Genomic DNA, 20,011 nt, shown 5'->3' on the forward strand with positions numbered 1-20,011 from the left:
ACAGGAGAATAGTTGAAAAAGATGAGCTTGTGTTTGGTTGTGATCATATATGTTGAAGCAGGTGGAATGCATGTAGTGAAACTAATGTGTATATAAGTCTGAATCTATTTGCAATGAACACTCCTCTTAGCGGTGGCCTGCAGCGCTCTTCACACCTTGTAGCTGCTTCTCCACTCTCTTCAGCTCCAAGACGATAGAGGAGATGTCCTATTACAAGAGAGGTAAGGGGAAGTCATTAGAGAGGAATGAAATCTTCCTTATAAAAGTTGCTTTGTTATGATGCATTATTTTTTTTAAATGAAAAAGAATGTAAAAATACATGTACAACCTGTTTTTTCCTTACCTTGTTGGAGGTTTTGAGGAGTGGTATGTCGCTGTCAGATGGGAGTTTGCTCTCAATCTCATCCCAATTCCTGTCCTTGTCTTTGAACAATATTCTGGAAAAATCATAGTTCATAGAGCTAAGACTTGCTTTGCTAACATCTCCTTGATCTCTTGTGAATGTCAGATATAGAGATAAACAACATAAAGAGCTTGATTGTTACCGTATTTTTCCTGCTGTTTTGTCAACAGACTGTCTGATTTGGGCAGACAGCTGAGAGACAGATGTGAGCAGCAGACTGTCCAACACCGCCTCATCTCTGTTCCATGTGCGTCTCTGGAGGACGCAGTCCAGGCTGTCTGGGGCGCGGGGGCGGCGCTCTACAGGGCGTCCGTTTATCTCAGGGGCCTTGTTCTGCACCATGGGAGGGATCTTCCTGAAGTTGAGGCTCTCGTCAAACACACAGTCAATCAGCTATGAGGGGAAGAGGAAGTGATGAGGGTCAGTTATTTGTGGCATCTGTATGATTGCTGTGATTTCCACAACTTCACCACGACTGGAGCATGTTATACTGTATCTACTCGCTATTAATGTATACTATCACCATGCTACAGATTATCCAGATTATCATAATATGAGTTAGATTAATTAGGTATTAAAGTAGTTATCAGAGAAAGGTCAATGAAAGCTCAACAAGAACATTTTAATATACACACTTTAGTTATATCTGAACAGTATATAGCAGACTCAAAATGGAATAGAGCAAAGCTCAAACCATAATGCCAGTCCACACCTTCTGCAGCAGATCAAACCATAATGCCAGTCCACACCTTCTGCAGCAGATCAAACCATAATGCCAGTCCACACCTTCTGCAGCAGATCAAACCATAATGCCAGTCCACACCTTCTGCAGCAGATCAAAGCATAATGCCAGTCCACACCTTCTGCAGCAGATCAAAGCATAATGCCAGTCCACACCTTCTGCAGCAGATCAAAGCATAATGCCAGTCCACACCTTCTGCAGCAGATCAAACCATAATGCCAGTCCACACCTTCTGCAGCAGATCAAAACATAATGCCAGTCCACACCTTCTGCAGCAGATCAAACCATAATGCCAGTTCACAGTCCACACCTTCTGCAGCAGATCAAAGCATAATGCCAGTCCACACCTTCTGCAGCAGATCAAAGCATAATGCCAGTCCACACCTTCTGCAGCAGATCAAAGCATAATGCCAGTTCACACCTTCTGCAGCAGATCAAAACATAATGCCAGTTCACAGTCCACACTTTCTGCAGCAGATCAAAGCATAATGCCAGTCCACACCTTCTGCAGCAGATCAAAGCATAATGCCAGTTCACACCTTCTGCAGCAGATCAAAACATAATGCCAGTTCACAGTCCACACCTTCTGCAGCAGATCAAAGCATAATGCCAGTCCACACCTTCTGCAGCAGATCAAAACATAATGCCAGTTCACAGTCCACACCTTCTGCAGCAGATCAAAGCATAATGCCAGTCCACACCTTCTGCAGCAGATCAAAACATAATGCCAGTTCACAGTCCACACCTTCTGCAGCAGATCAAAGCATAATGCCAGTCCACACCTTCTGCAGCAGATCAAAACATAATGCCAGTTCACAGTCCACACCTTCTGCAGCAGATCAAAGCATAATGCCAGTCCACACCTTCTGCAGCAGATCAAAACATAATGCCAGTTCACAGTCCACACCTTCTGCAGCAGATCAAAGCATAATGCCAGTCCACACCTTCTGCAGCAGATCAAAACATAATGCCAGTCCACACCTTCTGCAGCAGATCAAAGCATAATGCCAGTCCACACCTTCTGCAGCAGATCAAAACATAATGCCAGTCCACACCTTCTGCAGCAGATCAAAACATAATGCCAGTTCACACCTTCTGCAGCAGATCAAAACATAATGCCAGTTCACAGTCCACACCTTCTGCAGCAGATCAAAGCATAATGCCAGTCCACACCTTCTGCAGCAGATCAAAACATAATGCCAGTCCACACCTTCTGCAGCAGATCAAAACATAATGCCAGTTCACACCTTCTGCAGCAGATCAAAACATAATGGCAGTCCACACCTTCTGCAGCAGATCAAAACATAATGCCAGTTCACACCTTCTGCAGCAGATCAAAGCATAATGCCAGTTCACAGTCCACACCTTCTGCTGCAGATCAAAACCTAACGCCAGTTCACAGTCCACACCTTCTGCAGCAGATCAAAGCATAATGCCAGTTCACAGTCCACACCTTCTGCAGCAGATCAAAGCCAAAGTGATGCTAAAGCAGTATGTTGAGCATTAGTAGTAGAAGGAAGGAAGAAGTCAAACACCTTTTGCAAGCCCTCCTGCGTGCCTTCCTGCGTGCGGCCTACCACTTCGTGGGTGTCAATATTGGAGCCGGGTGTGGTGGCGGCGGTGCTGACTGTGGTGCTGGGAGCCGTGCCAGAGGAGCTGACCGAGTCGATCTCTCCGGCCACATCGTGGATCTCCCGGGCGAGGATGGCCAAGTCCTTGGTTAGGTCTTGACTGATCCTACGCACACAGGGAAATAAGCAGTCAGGCTGCTGGAACACTTCTCTAAATCAGTACACACACAGATATCTCACAAGGATACAGTATTACCTAAGACTACTCATTAGACATTGAGGAACTTCTGTATGTCAGCCTCAACAAAAAGCACTTAGCCTACTGTATAATCAATTGACACAGCACATAGAACCATTCTAAAGATTGAAAATGGTCTAACCTCCATCTAGAGGCCGAAGTGAATTGACAATATTCACTTGTAAATGACAATATCCTACACAAGCATTGTATGCAGGGAACCTGAACAAAAAAAATGTTTACACGAAGAGATACTTGCGATAACATAACGTTATCTTCCATTACTTTCAATCTCCTTGTCTGATGCAGGTCCTTTCTTTTGTAAGACATTCCTTGTGCTTGCTCTGAGGCAGTATGAATCTGTCCTTTTCTCACTGCTGTCTGCCCAGTTCAGTCTCCCTGATCCAAATCCAATCAGTTTTCCACTTAAATGTTTGTGTGGAAACAACGTTCATTCAACCAGTTTTTGCCCAGTGGGATGGTTCTATCTCATGACCATCATACTATGTGAAAGTCCCCGCTGAGTCGGGAACCATTTATTACAGCTTGACAAAACAGAGCACCTCAGAGTGGACTAACTAAAGATCACAATTGTTTAATGAGATTGAAAACACTAACCTATTCCTGGGGATGCCCTATCTCCAGATCATATTTACCACCTGTGCCATGTCCATGAGGCATATAAACTGAGCTTAGATGAGTACCTGGCAATCTCCTCGCCGTGAGCGGTCCAGTCCTTGACGTACTCCTCCTGTTGTTCTCTCATGCGGTGTTTCAGGACCACGCCTCCAGGGCCAACCTGACCAGAGTTAAGGATGCCGGTGGAGCCCCCCAGTCTGGTACCCCTCAGGACCGGGTGTGGGCGCAGGGGGCGCCCGGGTTTGGGGGAGGTCCTGTTGGAGCCAAACTCCTCCTCGGAGGTGGATCCATATTCTGGGGGCAATCGTCTCCACCTGTTAGAGGCTAAGGTCAGGGAGAAAGATACAACACAATTATCCCGTGATAACTGTATTTGAGTTTATTTCAGATATTCAAAAAGCAGCGGATATGCACATTGTCTAAAGCATTGTATCTTAAAGCAAGCCAAGCAGACTTCTGTAACTCTGATCTCTACACAAATCATGACAAGATATGTGGTTTTAACAGTGGCACATAATGATCTCTACACAAATCATGACAAGATAGCCTGACGTGAGGCTGGTGGAGATGGATGTGGCTCTAACAGTACCACGTAATCACGTAAACAGTGAAGGTATACAGTATCACGTAATCAGTGAAGGTATACAGTACCAGGTAATCAGTGAAGGTATACAGTACCACATAATCAGTGAAGGTATACAGTACCACGTAATCAGTGAAGGTATACAGTACTACGTAATCAGTGAAGGTATACAGTGCCACATAAATCAGTGAAGGTATACAGTACCACGTAATCAGTGAAGGTATACAGTACCACATAATCAGTGAAGGTATACAGTACCACGTAATCAGTGAAGTTATACAGTACCACGTAATCAGTGAAGGTATACAGTACCACATAATCAGTGAAGGTATACAGTACCACGTAATCAGTGAAGGTATACAGTACCACGTAATCAGTGAAGGTATACAGTGCCACATAAATCAGTGAAGGTATACAGTGCCACGTAATCAGTGAAGGTATACAGTACCACATAATCAGTGAAGGTATACAGTACCACATAATCAGTGAAGGTATACAGTACCACGTAATCAGTGAAGGTATACAGTACCACGTAATCAGTGAAGGTATACAGTACCACATAATCAGTGAAGGTATACAGTACCACGTAATCAGTGAAGGTATACAGTACCACGTAATCAGTGAAGGTATACAGTGCCACGTAATCAGTGAAGGTATACAGTACCACATAATCTGTGAAGGTATACAGTACCACATAATCAGTGAAGGTATACCACTTGCTCTGTTCCTCTAGCTGGTCACAATTCAAATTCACATTATAATAGTGAGTCTTGTAATCCTATGTAGGCCTGAATCCAGTGCTTCACAGTGTCTGTTTCCTGTTTCCAGTGACTACTCCTCTTTTAGAAGGTGAGGTCACTGCCACTCATGGTTGATCAAGCCTCTAAAAGTCTAAGTCATGGGGGGGGTGTAGCTCGCTGTAGCTCGGCCACCTTCCACCGCAGATGTCTCATGGTCTGACAAACACCGCTGTAGCTCGGCCACCTTCCACCGCAGAGGTCTCATGGTCTGACAAACACCGCTGTCGCTCGGCCACCTTCCACCGCAGGTGTCTCATGGTCTGACACACACCGCTGTAGCTCGGCCACCTTCCACCGCAGATGTCTCATGGTCTGACAAACACCGCTGTAGCTCGGCCACCTTCCACCGCAGATGTCTCATGGTCTGACAAACACCGCTGTAGCTCGGCCACCTTCCACCGCAGATGCGAAAGTCTGACAAACACCGCTGTAGCTCGGCCACCTTCCACCGCAGATGTCTCATGGTCTGACAAACACCGCTGTAGCTCGGCCACCTTCCTCCGCAGATGTCTCATGGTCTGACAAACACCGCTGTAGCTCGGCCACCTTCCACCGCAGATGCGAAAGTCTGACATAGGCAGATGCGGTGGACTGAGACAGCTTAAACTGATTGATTTTTTAATGGGGATTTGTTACTTAGATTGATGCACCGATGAGTCAGCAGACTCCGGCGATAGCTGACGCCCGCATAGCTGATGTTCTTCTGTTTTGGCGGTGTCGGAAGCGTAACTGTGTTGGCGCTGTCAAATCAGTCAGCAGCTGCTCTTGCTGCCATTGTCAGGAAGCCACACCCATCCCACTCCCATTAGAGGTTCAGAGGGAGAAAGTGTAGGATATATAGAAATACAGTGCCTTGCGAAAGTATTCGGCCCCCTTGAACTTTGCGACCTTTTGCCACATTTCAGGCTTAAAACATAAAGATATAAAACTGTATTTTTTTGTGAAGAATCAACAACAAGTGGGACACAATCATGAAGTGGAACGACATTTATTGGATATTTCAAACTTTTTTAACAAATCTTTTTGTATCCAAATCCGGCTTTAAACTTCTTCACAACAGTATCTCGGACCTGCCTGGTGTGTTCCTTGTTCTTCATGATGCTCTCTGCGCTTTTAACGGACCTCTGAGACTATCACAGTGCAGGTGCATTTATACGGAGACTTGATTACACACAGGTGGATTGTATTTATCATCATTAGTCATTTAGGTCAACATTGGATCATTCAGAGATCCTCACTGAACTTCTGGAGAGAGTTTGCTGCACTGAAAGTAAAGGGGCTGAATAATTTTGCACGCCCAATTTTTCAGTTTTTGATTTGTTAAAAAAGTTTGAAATATCCAATAAATGTCGTTCCACTTCATGATTGTGTCCCACTTGTTGTTGATTACCACTTGTTGTTGAATACTTTCGCAAGGCACTGTAATGATGCTGAAATCATGAGGGTTTCTACCCTCCTCTTACATTCCAGTATTCAAACTTGTAAACGAGGCTGCATGGGATTTCTCTTAATGTGACTCCATGCAGCCAATGGCAACGTCCGCTTGAGGTATAATGCCAGGAGCTGCGTTGTGGATTTGATAACTCTAATGCAGTTCCACCTCCAACACCACCAGAACAACCGCTATGCGGATGTCAGCTAGAACCTGAAAGAATCTAAACCTCTTGTTTCAGTTGATGGGTGTGGATCTAATAGAATCTAAGCCTCTTGTTTTAGTTGAAAGGTGTGGATCTGATATAATCTAAGCCTGTCGTTTCAGTTTGAAGTTTTCTATTTACATAACGATGAAAATAATGTAATTGAAGCAATTTCGAGGCTGTATCTAGAATGAAAGTCTATCATTTGCAGAGCTTGTGTTAATAATGTCATTATTAGGAACAATGACAAACACCAGTTAAAAAGGCAGACTGATTCCCGTCAGCTGACACACAACAAAAGCATCAAATGAGGGCGCCCCATCACCCAAGCATCAAACAAGAAGGTATGGATATCTTGGAGGACATAAGCTATTAAGCTATTGTTTCTCACAATGTCACATCTGCGCAAAATGTGTAATGTACAGTATTGACCAAATGCTCTCTAAAGATTTAAAATATATCAATTGGATTCACTGTAGTAACATCTTAACTACATGACAAGTTCTAATATGCTATGGTAATGTCTTAAATAACCATTTCCACTAGGGGGAGTACAGCCCCTAAACAACAGAGCCCAGTGCTGATCACAACATTGCTTATGTCTTGCATCAGCAATGAGGCTAGGTTCCCTCAGTGACAATTGTCTTCATCTATTTGGCTCTGTATCGCCAATTAAGATACACTAAAAGATCAGTCAGCTTTGGCCGATAACATTGTCACTTCTAGCCAATTTGAAACTTGTGCCCATAGTATTTAGACCAGGGCTCTCTAACCCTGTTCCTGGAGAGCTACCCTCCTATAGGTTTACACCAGGGCTCTCCAACCCTGTTCCTGGAGAGCCACCCTCCTGTAGGTTTACCCCAGGGCTCTCCAACCCTGTTCCTGGAGAGCTACCCTCCTATAGGTTTACACCAGGGCTCTCCAACACGGTTCCTGGAGAGCCACCCTCCTGTAGGTTTACACCAGGGCTCTCCAACCCTGTTCCTGGAGAGCTACCCTCCTATAGGTTTACACCAGGGCTCTCCAACCCTGTTCCTGGAGAGCCACCCTCCTGTAGGTTTACCCCAGGGCTCTCCAACCCTGTTCCTGGAAAGCCACCCTCCTGTAGGTTTACCCCAGGGTTCTCCAACCCTGTTCCTGGAAAGCCACCCTCCTGTAGGTTTACACCAGGGCTCTCCAACCCTGTTCCTGGAGAGCCACCCTCCTGTAGGTTTACACCAGGGCTCTCCAACCCTGTTCCTGGAGAGCCACCCTCCTGTAGGTTTACACCAGGGCTCTCCAACCCTGTTCCTGGAGAGCCACCCTCCTGTAGGTTTACACCAGGGCTCTCCAACCCTGTTCCTGGAGAGCCACCCTCCTGTAGGTTTACACCAGGGCTCTCCAACCCTGTTCCTGGAGACCTACCCTCATGTAGGTTTTCGCTCCAACCCGAGTTGTTGGTTCAGCTTAACAAGCAGCTAATTATTAGAACAAGGTGAGCAAGATTAGAGTTGGAGTGAAACCCTACAGGATGGTATCTCTCCAGAAACAGGGTTGGAGTGAAACCCTACAGGACGGTATCTCTCCAGAAACAGGGTTGGAGTGAAACCCTACAGGACGGTATCTCTCCAGAAACAGGGTTGGAGTGAAACCCTACAGGGCGGTATCTCTCCAGAAACAGGGTTGGAGTGAAACCCTACAGGACGGTATCTCTCCAGAAACAGGGTTGGAGTGAAACCCTACAGGACGGTATCTCTCCAGAAACAGGGTTGGAGTGAAACCCTACAGGACGGTATCTCTCCAGAAACAGGGTTGGAGTGAAACCCTACAGGACGGTATCTCTCCAGGAACAGGGTTGGAGTGAAACCCTACAGGACGGTATCTCTCCAAGAACAAGGCACACACTAAACACCACCACACACCAAACACACTAAACACCACCGCACACACCCCACACACTAAACACCACCACCCCTCCACACATTATACACCACCACACACCCCACACACTAAACACCACCACACACCCCACACACTAAACACCACCACACACCAAACACACTAACCACCACCACAAACACTAAACACTAAACACACTAAACACCACCACACACACTAAACACAACCACACACACACACACTAAATACCAACACACCCACTAACCCCCACCACACTAAACACCAAACACCACCACACCAAACACCACCACACACTAAACACCACCACACACCCCACACACTAAACACCACCACACACCCCACACACTAAACACCAACACACACCCCACAAACTAAACACCAACACACACACACTAACCACCACCACACACTCACATTAAACACTAAACACCATCACACACAACACACCACCACACACTCACACTAAACACCACCACACCCACTAAACACCACCACAACACACTTAAACACCACCACACACACCGCACACACACTAAACACCACACCGCACACACACTAAACACCACCACACACACACACACTAAACCCCACCACACACACACACACTAAACCCCACCACACACTCACACTAAACACCACCACACACTCACACTAAACACCCCCCCCCCTCACACTAAACACCACCCCCCCCTCACACTAAACACCACCCCCCCACACTAAACACCACCACCCCCCCACACATTATACACCACCACACACACCACACACCCCACACACTAAACACCAGCACACACACACACACACACACACTAAACACCACCACACACACTAAACACCACCACACACACACTAAACACCACACACTAAACACCACACACTAAACACCACACTCTAAACACCACACACTAGTGGTGTGGGGGCTGTGCTTTGGCAAAGTGGGTGGGGTTATATCCTTCCTGTTTGGCCCTGTCCGGGGGTGTCCTCGGATGGGGCCACAGTGTCTCCTGACCCCTCCTGTCTCAGCCTCCAGTATTTATGCTGCAGTAGTTTATGTGTCGGGGGGCTGGGGTCAGTTTGTTATATCTGGAGTACTTCTCCTGTCCTATTCGGTGTCCTGTGTGAATCTAAGTGTGCGTTCTCTAATTCTCTCCTTCTCTCTTTCTTTCTCTCTCTCGGAGGACCTGAGCCCTAGGACCATGCCCCAGGACTACCTGACATGATGACTCCTTGCTGTCCCCAGTCCACCTGGCCATGCTGCTGCTCCAGTTTCAACTTCCACCTGACTGTGCTGCTGCTCCAGTTTCAACTGTTCTGCCTTATTATTATTCGACCATGCTGGTCATTTATGAACATTTTAACATCTTGGCCATGTTCTGTTATAATCTCCACCCGGCACAGCCAGAAGAGGACTGGCCACCCCACATAGCCTGGTTCCTCTCTAGGTTTCTTCCTAGGTATTGGCCTTTCTAGGGAGTTTTTCCTAGCCACCGTGCTTCTACACCTGCATTGCTTGCTGTTTGGGGTTTTAGGCTGGGTTTCTGTACAGCACTTTGAGATATCAGCTGATGTACGAAGGGCTATATAAATAAATTTGATTTGATTTGACTAAACACTAAACACCACACACACAAAACACCACCACACACTCACACTAAACACCACCACACCCACACACTAAACACCACCACACCCACACACTAAACACCACCACACACACACTAAACACCACCACACACACACACTAAAAACCACCACACAACACACACATGGATAGGAACAAATACTGACCACAACACACACATGGACAATGAAAAACACTGACCACAACACACACACGGACAAAGACAAACACTGACAACGACAGGACAGGAAAAAGGGCAAGCCTATCCAAGAATCACAATGATGTAAAAGAGGAACAATTCTAAACATTCCTTTACACCACATTATTTTCATGATTTTATATTTTTTATTTCACCTTTATTGAACCACGTAGGCTAGTTGAGAACAAGTTCTCATTTACAACTGCGACCTGGCCAAGATAAAGCAAAGCAGTGCGACACAAACATCAACAGAGTTAGTTACACACGGAATAAACTAACATACAGTCAATAACACAGTAGAAAAAGTATAGTGTGTGCAAATGAGGTAAGATAAGGGAGTTAAGGCAATAAATAGGTTATAGTTGCGAAATAACTATAATTTAGCAATTAAACACTGGAGTGATAGATGTGCGGAAGATGAATGTGCAAGTAGAGATACTGGGGTGCAAAGGAGCAAAAATAAATAAATAACAGTATGGGGATGAGGTAGTTGGATGGGCTATTTACAAGACGGGCTATGTACAGGTGCAGTGATCTGGGAGCTGTTCTGACAGCTGGTGCTTAAAGTTAATGAGGGAGATATGAGTCTCCAGCTTCACTGATTTTTGCAATTAGTTCCAGTCATTGGCAGCAGAGAACTGGAACAAAAGGTGGCCAAAGGAGGAATTAGCTTTGGGGGTGACCAGTGAAATATACCTGTTGGAGCACGTGCTACGGGTGGGTGCTGCTATGGTGACCAGTGAGCTGAGATAAGGCGGTGCTCTACCTAGCAAAGACTTATAGATGACCTGGAGCCAGTGGGTTTGGCGACGAATATGAAGCAAGAGCCAGCCAACGAGAGCATACAGGTCGCAGTGTTGGGTAGTGTATGGGGCTTTGGTGACAAAACTGTGATAGACGGCATCCAATTTGCTGAGTAGAGTGTTGGAGGCTATTTTGTAGAAGAGTTTACAGTCTAACCAGACACCTAGGTATTTGTCCACATAGTCTAAGTCAGAACTGTCCAGAGTAGTGATGCTGGACGGACAGGCAGGTGCTGGTAGCGATCAATTGAAGAGCATGCATTTAGCTTTACTTGCATTTAAGAGCCGTTGGAGGCCACGGAAGGAGAGTTGTATGGCATTGAAGCTCATCTGGAGGATAGTTCATACAGTGTCCAAAGAAGGGCCAGAAGTATACAGAATGCTATCGTCTGCGTAGAGGTGGATCAGAGAATCACCAGCAGCAAGAGCGACATCATTGATGTATACGGATAAGAGAGTCGGCCCGAGAACTGAACCTTGTGGCACCCCCATGGAGACTATAAACTATCAAAATAAAGAAAGTCGAACACTCCATGTATAATCTCCCAGCAATTTCATGGGTATTTACCAACGTTTCGGCATCACTGTGCCTTCCTCAGGGTAATGTCATGACTACTTGCACCAGGTGCTTGCACTGTGTGTCTACATAACCTGGTTTAAGTATTCATGACATTACCCTGAGAAAGGCACAGTGATGCCGAAACGTTGAAAAATACCCACTACATTTCTGGGAGATTATACATGGAGTGTGCGACTTTATTTTGATAGTTTATAGTCTCCATGGGGGTTTATTCACCGTTAGTCAGCACCTCCACACAAACTATTATTCTGGGTGTGCACAATCTCATGTTTTTTAACCCCCATAGAGACTTCTAGAGGTCCGGACAACAGGCCCTCCGATTTGACACACTTAACTCTGTCTGAGAAGTAGTTGATATACCAGGTGAGGCAATCATTTGAGAAACCAAGGCCGTTGAATCTGCCGATAAGAATGTGGGGATTGACAGAGTCGAAAGCCTTGGCCAGGTCTATGAATACAGCTGCACAGTACTGTCTCTTATCGATGGCAGTTATGATATCATTTAGGACCTTGAACGTGGCAGAGGTGCACCCGTGACCAGCTCGGGATGGAGGGTGTGGGGGATTTGGAAACAACGGGATGAAAAAAAACACAGTTGACTTGCTCTTTAAATGTTTACATTAAATAATAAAATACTGAGTGTTTCAATCTGTCCTTTATTTTATGAGTGAACCTATCAGAGATGAGAGCATGATCTGACCTGAGGGAGTGTTGTGGATGGAGGTGCTGATTCTGGACTTGGCCTCGGTCAGCTTGGACACACTGTTGGCCCTCATGCGAGGAGCCAGTTTGTTGTCGGTGGGGGAGCGGAGGCCCAGGCGCAGTATGGTCTCTGCAGACAGGCGAGGGGAGGAGGTGCTGCTCCGACCTACTGTACACTCTGAGTCACTACGGGCCGAGATGGAGCCCAGCCGTGTCCTCCTGGGCTGGGCCAACATGTCCAGCCGCGAGGGCCCTTTACGACCAGATGGAGGCTTGGATGTAGAACTGGTGGTGGACACCTCGGAGGCCACAGACATCCTGTCTGCATCGGCCTGGTCCGTGTCGGATGTGTCCCCCAGCCGGGCCCGGCGGAGCAGGGAGGTTCTGGTAGGCCGTGGCTGGGGCAGAGAGGCCTGTTTCCCCAGGGAGGAAGCTGTGGCGGCCTGGAGAGTCTTAGACTTACTGGAGCTGGTCTTGCAGCTGGATTTGGCTTCCAGTTTGGAATGTAGCAGGTCATCCGTAGAGGTGAAGTGGCTGCGGCCGTACGTGCGACTATGCAAACTCTCCTGGTCAGAGGAAAGAATGTCGGAGATGGGGAAGGACGAGGTCTGGTCGTCATCTGTGAGATCCTGGGAGGGTTGGCGTGCCCGTGACGAGGCAGGCTGGACGGAGCGGCGAGCATCTAGCCGGCTGGGATCAGTTCTGGTCTTGGTCTTTCTCTCCAAGCGCTCGCGAGCGTTGGTGCTGGCACCGGTTTTGGAGGTTGAGCCCAGGTTGCTCTTCTCCTTGTACAGGCTGCTGAGGGAGCGGCGTTTCTGGTGAGCTGGTTTCTTCTCTCCCTCCCCTGCCGCCTGGTTGTAGGTGCTGGCCGTGTCCACGTCTGACTCAGGGGAGAAGAAGCCTGCACGGTTGGCTCTGTCCAGCTTGTTCTCAGCCCTCAGCTTGGCCTCCAGGAAGGCCATGACAGCCTCTGTGTCCTTCAGCAGGGTGGCTGTGTCCATGCTGCCCACAGAGTCACTGCGCTCGCTGCCCAGGACACCGGCATCACCTTTGATCCGAGGGATCAGCTCGATGGGCACCACACCACTGGGCTTCTCAATGGTGAAGCTGCCCTGACGGACTAGAGACTTGCCCCCTGACTTCTCCCCCCTGTCCCCTCCACCTTTGTTGTAGTGCTGAATCCTATCCTCCGCCCGCCTCCTCCTCTCCTCGGACCTCTTCTCACTGCTGCTCATAGGTCTGAGAGAGGGCTTGGAGGAAGCCTGTAGTGGGGCCTTGGTCTGGTTCATCATATCCCCCTCCTCTATGGAGGTAAAACATGCCCTGTCTCCTTCATTCTCCACCTGCCTCTCCTTTTCCTGGGGCTCCGTATCCTGTTTCTCCCCGATCTCTGAGCGATGCAGGCCCAGGCCGCACAAGCTCTTCCCAGGCTTGGCCCGGGGGTCGTCGATGGGGAGCTGTGGGAGGGTCCTGCGTTTACGCTCGGTGAGACTGGAGGTGGCAGAGCTGGTACTTCGGATGGAAACGCCCGACTCAAAGGCATCCACTTCTGGAAGAAAAAAACAAATAGTAAAGCTACATTTCTTAATCAAATTAAATACATTTTGCTCAACCATAGTAATTTAGTGCCATTATGTGATGTAAATACACCTTAGTTAAGACAGATGCAGATTGACATTAGCCTCATTTTGGTAAATATAGGAGCCCTACTGTACCTCTCTGCTGATGGACGAAGACAGGTGACTCAGCACCAGACCCCTCTGGATCGGTTCTGGTGTGGTTTGCAGCTGGACTGGTCCACTGAGACACCCAGGGACTACCGCCCACTGCCAACGACTCCTCAGACATACTCTGACAGGAGAGAAGAGATCGCAGACACAGTTAGCCTCTTGTCAGACTCGTGGCATTCCACTCCATTTAGAGAAACAGCGGTTGTGGGAAAAGACTACAGTTAACCTACTAAATCAACCGGATCCCTGCTACTGGCCACCTAGAGCTGGAGGAAGTACTCACATGTAGCGGAGGACACAGAAGACAACTCTGCTGCCATTCATTCACCTCTGAGGGGTCTTATGTTTAAGTGATGAGCCTGAAGTTATCATACTCATTACGTATTAGCTGATTCATATTTAAAACCAAGCATGGTGTAGAATAGAGGACCCAGAGTAGCCAAGGGAGGTGATAGGTGGGAATGAAGAACCATGATTGTAGAAAACAATACTTGAATTTATTACAGATACAGGATTTCAGAATAAATGGCTTGTTGTCCATAGCAGCAACATTCAGGATACGAAATCTCACAAAAATGATGGCGTTTCTGAAGCTCAGCCCCTTAATAGGGTTCCTACTTCAGCTTAGACTGGGCTTAAATGCTAAACAGTATACCTAGGGATTACCCCTTTTCCAGCTCTAAACAGAGCAACGCTCTCATTACTGGGACTAAAGAGAGTATCAGAACAGCCTAAATCAACTGCCTGTACAAACAGGCCGCAACAAACAAACTGCTATGGAGCACATTATAAAATGGTGTTCAACCCTGAGCTGAGAGAAGTGGACAGCATGTATCCCTTCACTACTCAGCCCCACCAACACTTATTAACCAATGAGAATGAGCAATTCATTTGAAGAACTTTACTTGTTAAATTAGACCAGGTAGCACTTTGGGAAACATTTAAGTTAATTGCATGAATTAGTTTAAATGACCATATTTAGTCATGTCATTTAGTCATGTCCACTTCAGTTTAAAAGAGAGAGCTAAATTAAATTGAACATGAATAGAAATACTATTGTGGGAGAAAGGATGAATGTGTCACTGTTTGTCACCTCAAATCTTTCTCTCGACCTGTGTGTACAGTTGAAGTCGGAAGTTTACATACACCTTAGCCAAATACATTTAAACTCAGTTTTTCACAATTCCTTACATTTAATCCTAGTACAAATGCCCTGTCTTAAGTCAGTTAGGATCACCACTTTATTTAAGCATGTGAAATGTCAGACTAATAGTAGAGAGAATGATTTATTTCACCTTTTATTTCTTTCATCACATTCCCAGTGGTTTACATAAACTCAAAAAGTGCAATCTTTGTCCCCATGTGCAGTTGCAAACTGTAGTCTGTCTTTTTTATGGCAGTTTGGGCAGTGGCTTCTTCCTTGCTGAGCAGCCTTTCAGGTTATGTCGATATAGGACTAGTTTTACTGTGGATATAGATACTTTTGTACCTGTTTCCTCCAGCATCTTCACAAGGTCCGTTGCTGTTATGGGATTGATTTGCAATTTCTGCACCAAAGTACGTTCATCTCCAGGAGACAAACACCTTTCTGAGCGGTATGATGGCTAAATGGTCCCATGGTGTTTATACTTGTGTACTATTGTTTGTACAGATGAACGTGGTACCTTCAGGCGTTTGGAAATTGCTCCCAAGGATGAACCAGAGTTGTGGAGGTCTACAATTTTTTTCCCGAGGTCTTGGCTGATTTCTTTTGATTATCCCATGATGTCAAGCAAGTTTGAAGGTAGGCCTTGAAATACATCCACAGGTACACCTCCAATTGACTAAAATTATGTCAATTAGCCTATCAGAAGCTTCTAAAGTCGTGACATCATTTTCTGGAAATTTCCAAGCTGTTTAAAGGCACAGTCAACTTAGTGTATGTAAACTTCTGACCCATGGAATTGTGATACATTGAATTATAAGTGAAATAATCTGTCTATAAACAATTGTTGGAAAAATTACTTGTCTCATGCACAAAGTAGATTTCCTAACTGACTTGCCAAAACTATAGTTTGTTAACAAGAAATGTGTGAAGTGCTTGAAAAACGAGTTTTTCAAGGTTTTAACACCTAAGTGTATGTAAACTTCCAATATGCAATATGAATGACAGTCATCCAATATGCTGTAATAGAAATGTTTCATTAAATCAGATCGACGATTGTAGACTATACTAGACTATTGTAGACTATACTAAACTGTTGTAGACTATCCTAGCATATTGTAGACTATAATATATTGTTGTGGACTATACTAGACTATTGTAGACCATACTAGACTATACTAGACTGTTGTAGCCTATACTAGACTATTGTCGACTATACTAGACTGTTGTGGACTATACTAGACTGCTGTAGCCTATACTAGACTATTGTAGACGATCCTAGACTATTGAGGACTATATACAGTCTCCTTCCTCCCTTTGTGGCTTGTATGGAACTTGCCTGGAGGGGACAGAGCATCATTTCTCATCTCTCTATGAACTAGGTCACAGACTGAGTGGCCTACTCTGTGAATAACAAGGACGCGGGGAGTGCCTGGCTGACACACAACTACTCCCCTTCCAATAGAGTAATCTTAATGCAATCTGGAGCTCTTGCTTTCCTATATTTATAGAACAGATGTAATTCATTTGATCCCCATGTTGTTGCAGGACATTTTGTGTATGTTATTTACATTTTTAAAAGGATTCTAAAGTTTGTAATTTCCACTAACATTTCTGACTTCATTTGCACCAACTAAAATGTATCAATGCCTACAAAAATGTCCATTCATTATAATCCACACAATAATTCACATTTCCTGTTGCTTCAGGATTATTTTCCACCTGTGAGAAATGGATAATCTGTAAATATACTGAACAAAAATGTAAATGCAACATGTAAAGTGTTGGTCCCATGTTTCATGAGCTAAAATAAAAAGCAAAAAACTTTATTTCTCTCAAATTGTGGGCACAAATGTGTTTACATCCCTGTTAGTGAGCATTTCTCCTTTGCCAAAATAATCCATCCACCTGACAGATGTAGCATATCAAGAAGCTGATTAAACAGCATGATCATTGACGGACAGTGCCTTGCGAAAGTATTCGGCCCCTTTGAACTTTGCGACCTTTTGACACATTTCAGGCTTCAAACATAAAGATATAAAACTGTATTTTTTTTGTGAAGAATCAACAACAAGTGGGACACAATCATGAAGTGGAACGACATTTATTGGATATTTCAAACTTTTTTAACAAATCAAAAACTGAAAAATTGGGTGTGCAAAATTATTCAGCCCCTTTACTTTCAGTGCAGCAAACTCTCTCCAGAAGTTCAGTGAGGATCTCTGAATGATCCAATGTTGACCTAAATGACTAATGATGATAAATACAATCCACCTGTGTGTAATCAAGTGTCCGTATAAAGCCGGATTTGGATACAAAAAGATTTCCCAAGCTTTAAACATCCCTAGGAGCACTGTGCAGGCGATAATATTGAAATGGAAGGAGTATCAGACCACTGCAAATCTACCAAGACCTGGCCGTCCCTCTAAACTTTCAGCTCATACAAGGAGAAGACTGATCAGAGATGCAGCCAAGAGGCCCATGATCACTCTGGATGAACTGCAGAGATCTACAGCTGAGGTGGGAGACTCTGTCCATAGGACAACAATCAGTCGTATATTGCACAAATCTGGCCTTTATGGAAGAGTGGCAAGAAGAAAGCCATTTCTTAAAGATATCCATAAAAAGTGTCGTTTCAAGTTTGCCACAAGCCACCTGGGAGACACACCAAACATTTGGAAGAAGGTGCTCTGGTCAGATGAAACCAAAATTGAACTTTTTGGCAACAATGCAAAACGTTATGTTTGGCGTAAAAGCAACACAGCTCATCAGCCTGAACACACCATACCCACTGTCAAACATGGTGGTGGCAGCATCATGGTTTGGGCCTGCTTTTCTTCAGCAGGGACAGGGAAGATGGTTAAAATTGATGGGAAGATGGATGGAGCCAAATACAGGACCATTCTGGAAGAAAACCTGATGGAGTCTGCAAAAGACCTGAGACTGGGACGGAGATTTGTCTTCCAACAAGACAATGATCCAAAACATAAAGCAAAATCTACAATGGAATGGCTCAAAAATAAACATATCCAGGTGTTAGAATGGCCAAGTCAAAGTCCAGACCTGAATCCAATCGAGAATCTGTGGAAAGAACTGAAAACTGCTGTTCACAAATGCTCTCCATCCAACCTCACTGAGCTCGAGCTGTTTTGCAAGGAGGAATGGGAAAACATTTCAGTCTCTCGATGTGCAAAACTGATAGAGACATACCCCAAGCGACTTACAGCTGTAATCGCAGCAAAAGGTGGCGCTACAAAGTATTAACTTAAGGGGGCCGAATAATTTTGCACGCCCAATTTTTCAGTTTTTGATTTGTTAAAAAAGTTTGAAATATCCAATAAATGTTGTTCCACTTCATGATTGTGTCCTACTTGTTGTTGATTCTTCACAAAAAAATACAGTTTTATATCTTTATGTTTGAAGCCTGAAATGTGGCAAAAGGTCGCAAAGTTCAAGGGGGCCGAATACTTTCGCAAGGCACTGTATGTAGTTCTGTCCTTGAGCTGTTCTTGTCTAATGATGTTCTGTATTATGTCATTCTGCATTATGTTTCATGTTTTGTGGGGACCCCAGGAAAAGAAGCTGTTGCTTTTGCAACAGCCTTTTGGGGATCCTAATAAAATATAACCCCCCCCCCAAAAAACAACACAGGTGCAACTTGTGCTGGGGATAATAAAATGCCACTCTAAAATGTTCACAGATGTCTCAGAAATCTCAGATGTCCATCAGCCACTCCTTGGGCTACAATAGCTATTTTGCCAATTGGCCTGGACACCTTTTACAGCCGACACGGAGCCCTGACGATCCATCATGACTGGTCTACTGACGTAACTGTCCGAGAGGGCTTCAACAGACTATTCCATCGCGACGTCCCGCTAAGGCCCTTCTGCTAGACCCGGCCCGCTAGCTGTCTCAATCGCCGTGCCTCCAGCTCGCTTAGCTACACACTGGACCCTATGATCACTTGGCTAAGCATGCCTCTCCCTAATGTCAATATGCATTGCCCATTGCTGTTTTGGTTAGTGATTATTGTCTTATTTCACTGTAGAGCCTCCAGCCCTGCTCAATATGCCTTAACTAGCATTTTGTTCCACCTTCAACACATGTGGTGACCTTGCCTGGTTTAAATGGTGTCTCTAGAGACAAAACCTCTCTCATTGTCACTCAATGCCTAGGTTTCTCTCCACTCTGCTGTCTTCAACCTGGATCTCAGCGATCACTGCCTCATTGCCTGCGTCCGTAACGGGTCCGCGGTCAACCGACCAACCCTCCTCACTGTCAAACGCTCCTTAAAACACTTCAGTGAGCAGACCTTTCTAATCGACCTGGCCAGGGAATCATGGAAGGATGTTGATCTCATTCCATCAGTAGAGGATGCCTGGTTATTCTTTAAAAGTGCTTTCCTCACCATCTTAAAAAAGCATGCCCCATTCAAAAAATGTAGAACCAGGAACAGATGTAGCCCTTGGTTCACTGCAGACCTGACTGCTCTTGACCAGCACAAAAACATCCTGTGGCGTACTGCATTAGCATCAAATAGCCCCCGCGATATGCACATTTTCAGGGAAGTTAGGAACTAATATGCAAAGGCTAGCTTTTTCAAACAGAAATTTGCATCCTGAAGCACAAACTCCAAAAAGTTATGGGACACCTCCTCCCAGCTGCCCACTGCACTGAGGCTAGGAAACACTGTCGCCACAAATAAATCCACGATAGTTGA

General features: G+C 45.5%; 1 protein-coding gene across 2 annotated transcripts in view; it reads right to left on the reverse strand.

Annotated features, from left to right (window-relative positions):
• LOC109900093 (centrosomal protein of 170 kDa-like) overlaps window positions 1-20,011 on the reverse strand; it is an 85,761-nt gene that overhangs the window by 2,579 nt on the left and 63,171 nt on the right. For both annotated transcript variants that reach the window (XM_020495817.2, XM_031835199.1), the window contains exons 11-17: window positions 14,133-14,268; window positions 12,416-13,966; window positions 3,659-3,917; window positions 2,681-2,882; window positions 546-796; window positions 344-437; window positions 156-207 (exon numbers count right to left, since the gene is read on the reverse strand). In XM_020495817.2, coding sequence (XP_020351406.1) covers window positions 156-207; window positions 344-437; window positions 546-796; window positions 2,681-2,882; window positions 3,659-3,917; window positions 12,416-13,966; window positions 14,133-14,268 — 2,545 coding nt within the window. The remainder of the gene's footprint in view (window positions 1-155; window positions 208-343; window positions 438-545; window positions 797-2,680; window positions 2,883-3,658; window positions 3,918-12,415; window positions 13,967-14,132; window positions 14,269-20,011) is intronic.

Source organism: Oncorhynchus kisutch, linkage group LG11 (genome assembly GCF_002021735.2).
Source record: "Oncorhynchus kisutch isolate 150728-3 linkage group LG11, Okis_V2, whole genome shotgun sequence".
Classification (NCBI taxonomy): Eukaryota; Metazoa; Chordata; class Actinopteri; order Salmoniformes; family Salmonidae; genus Oncorhynchus; species Oncorhynchus kisutch.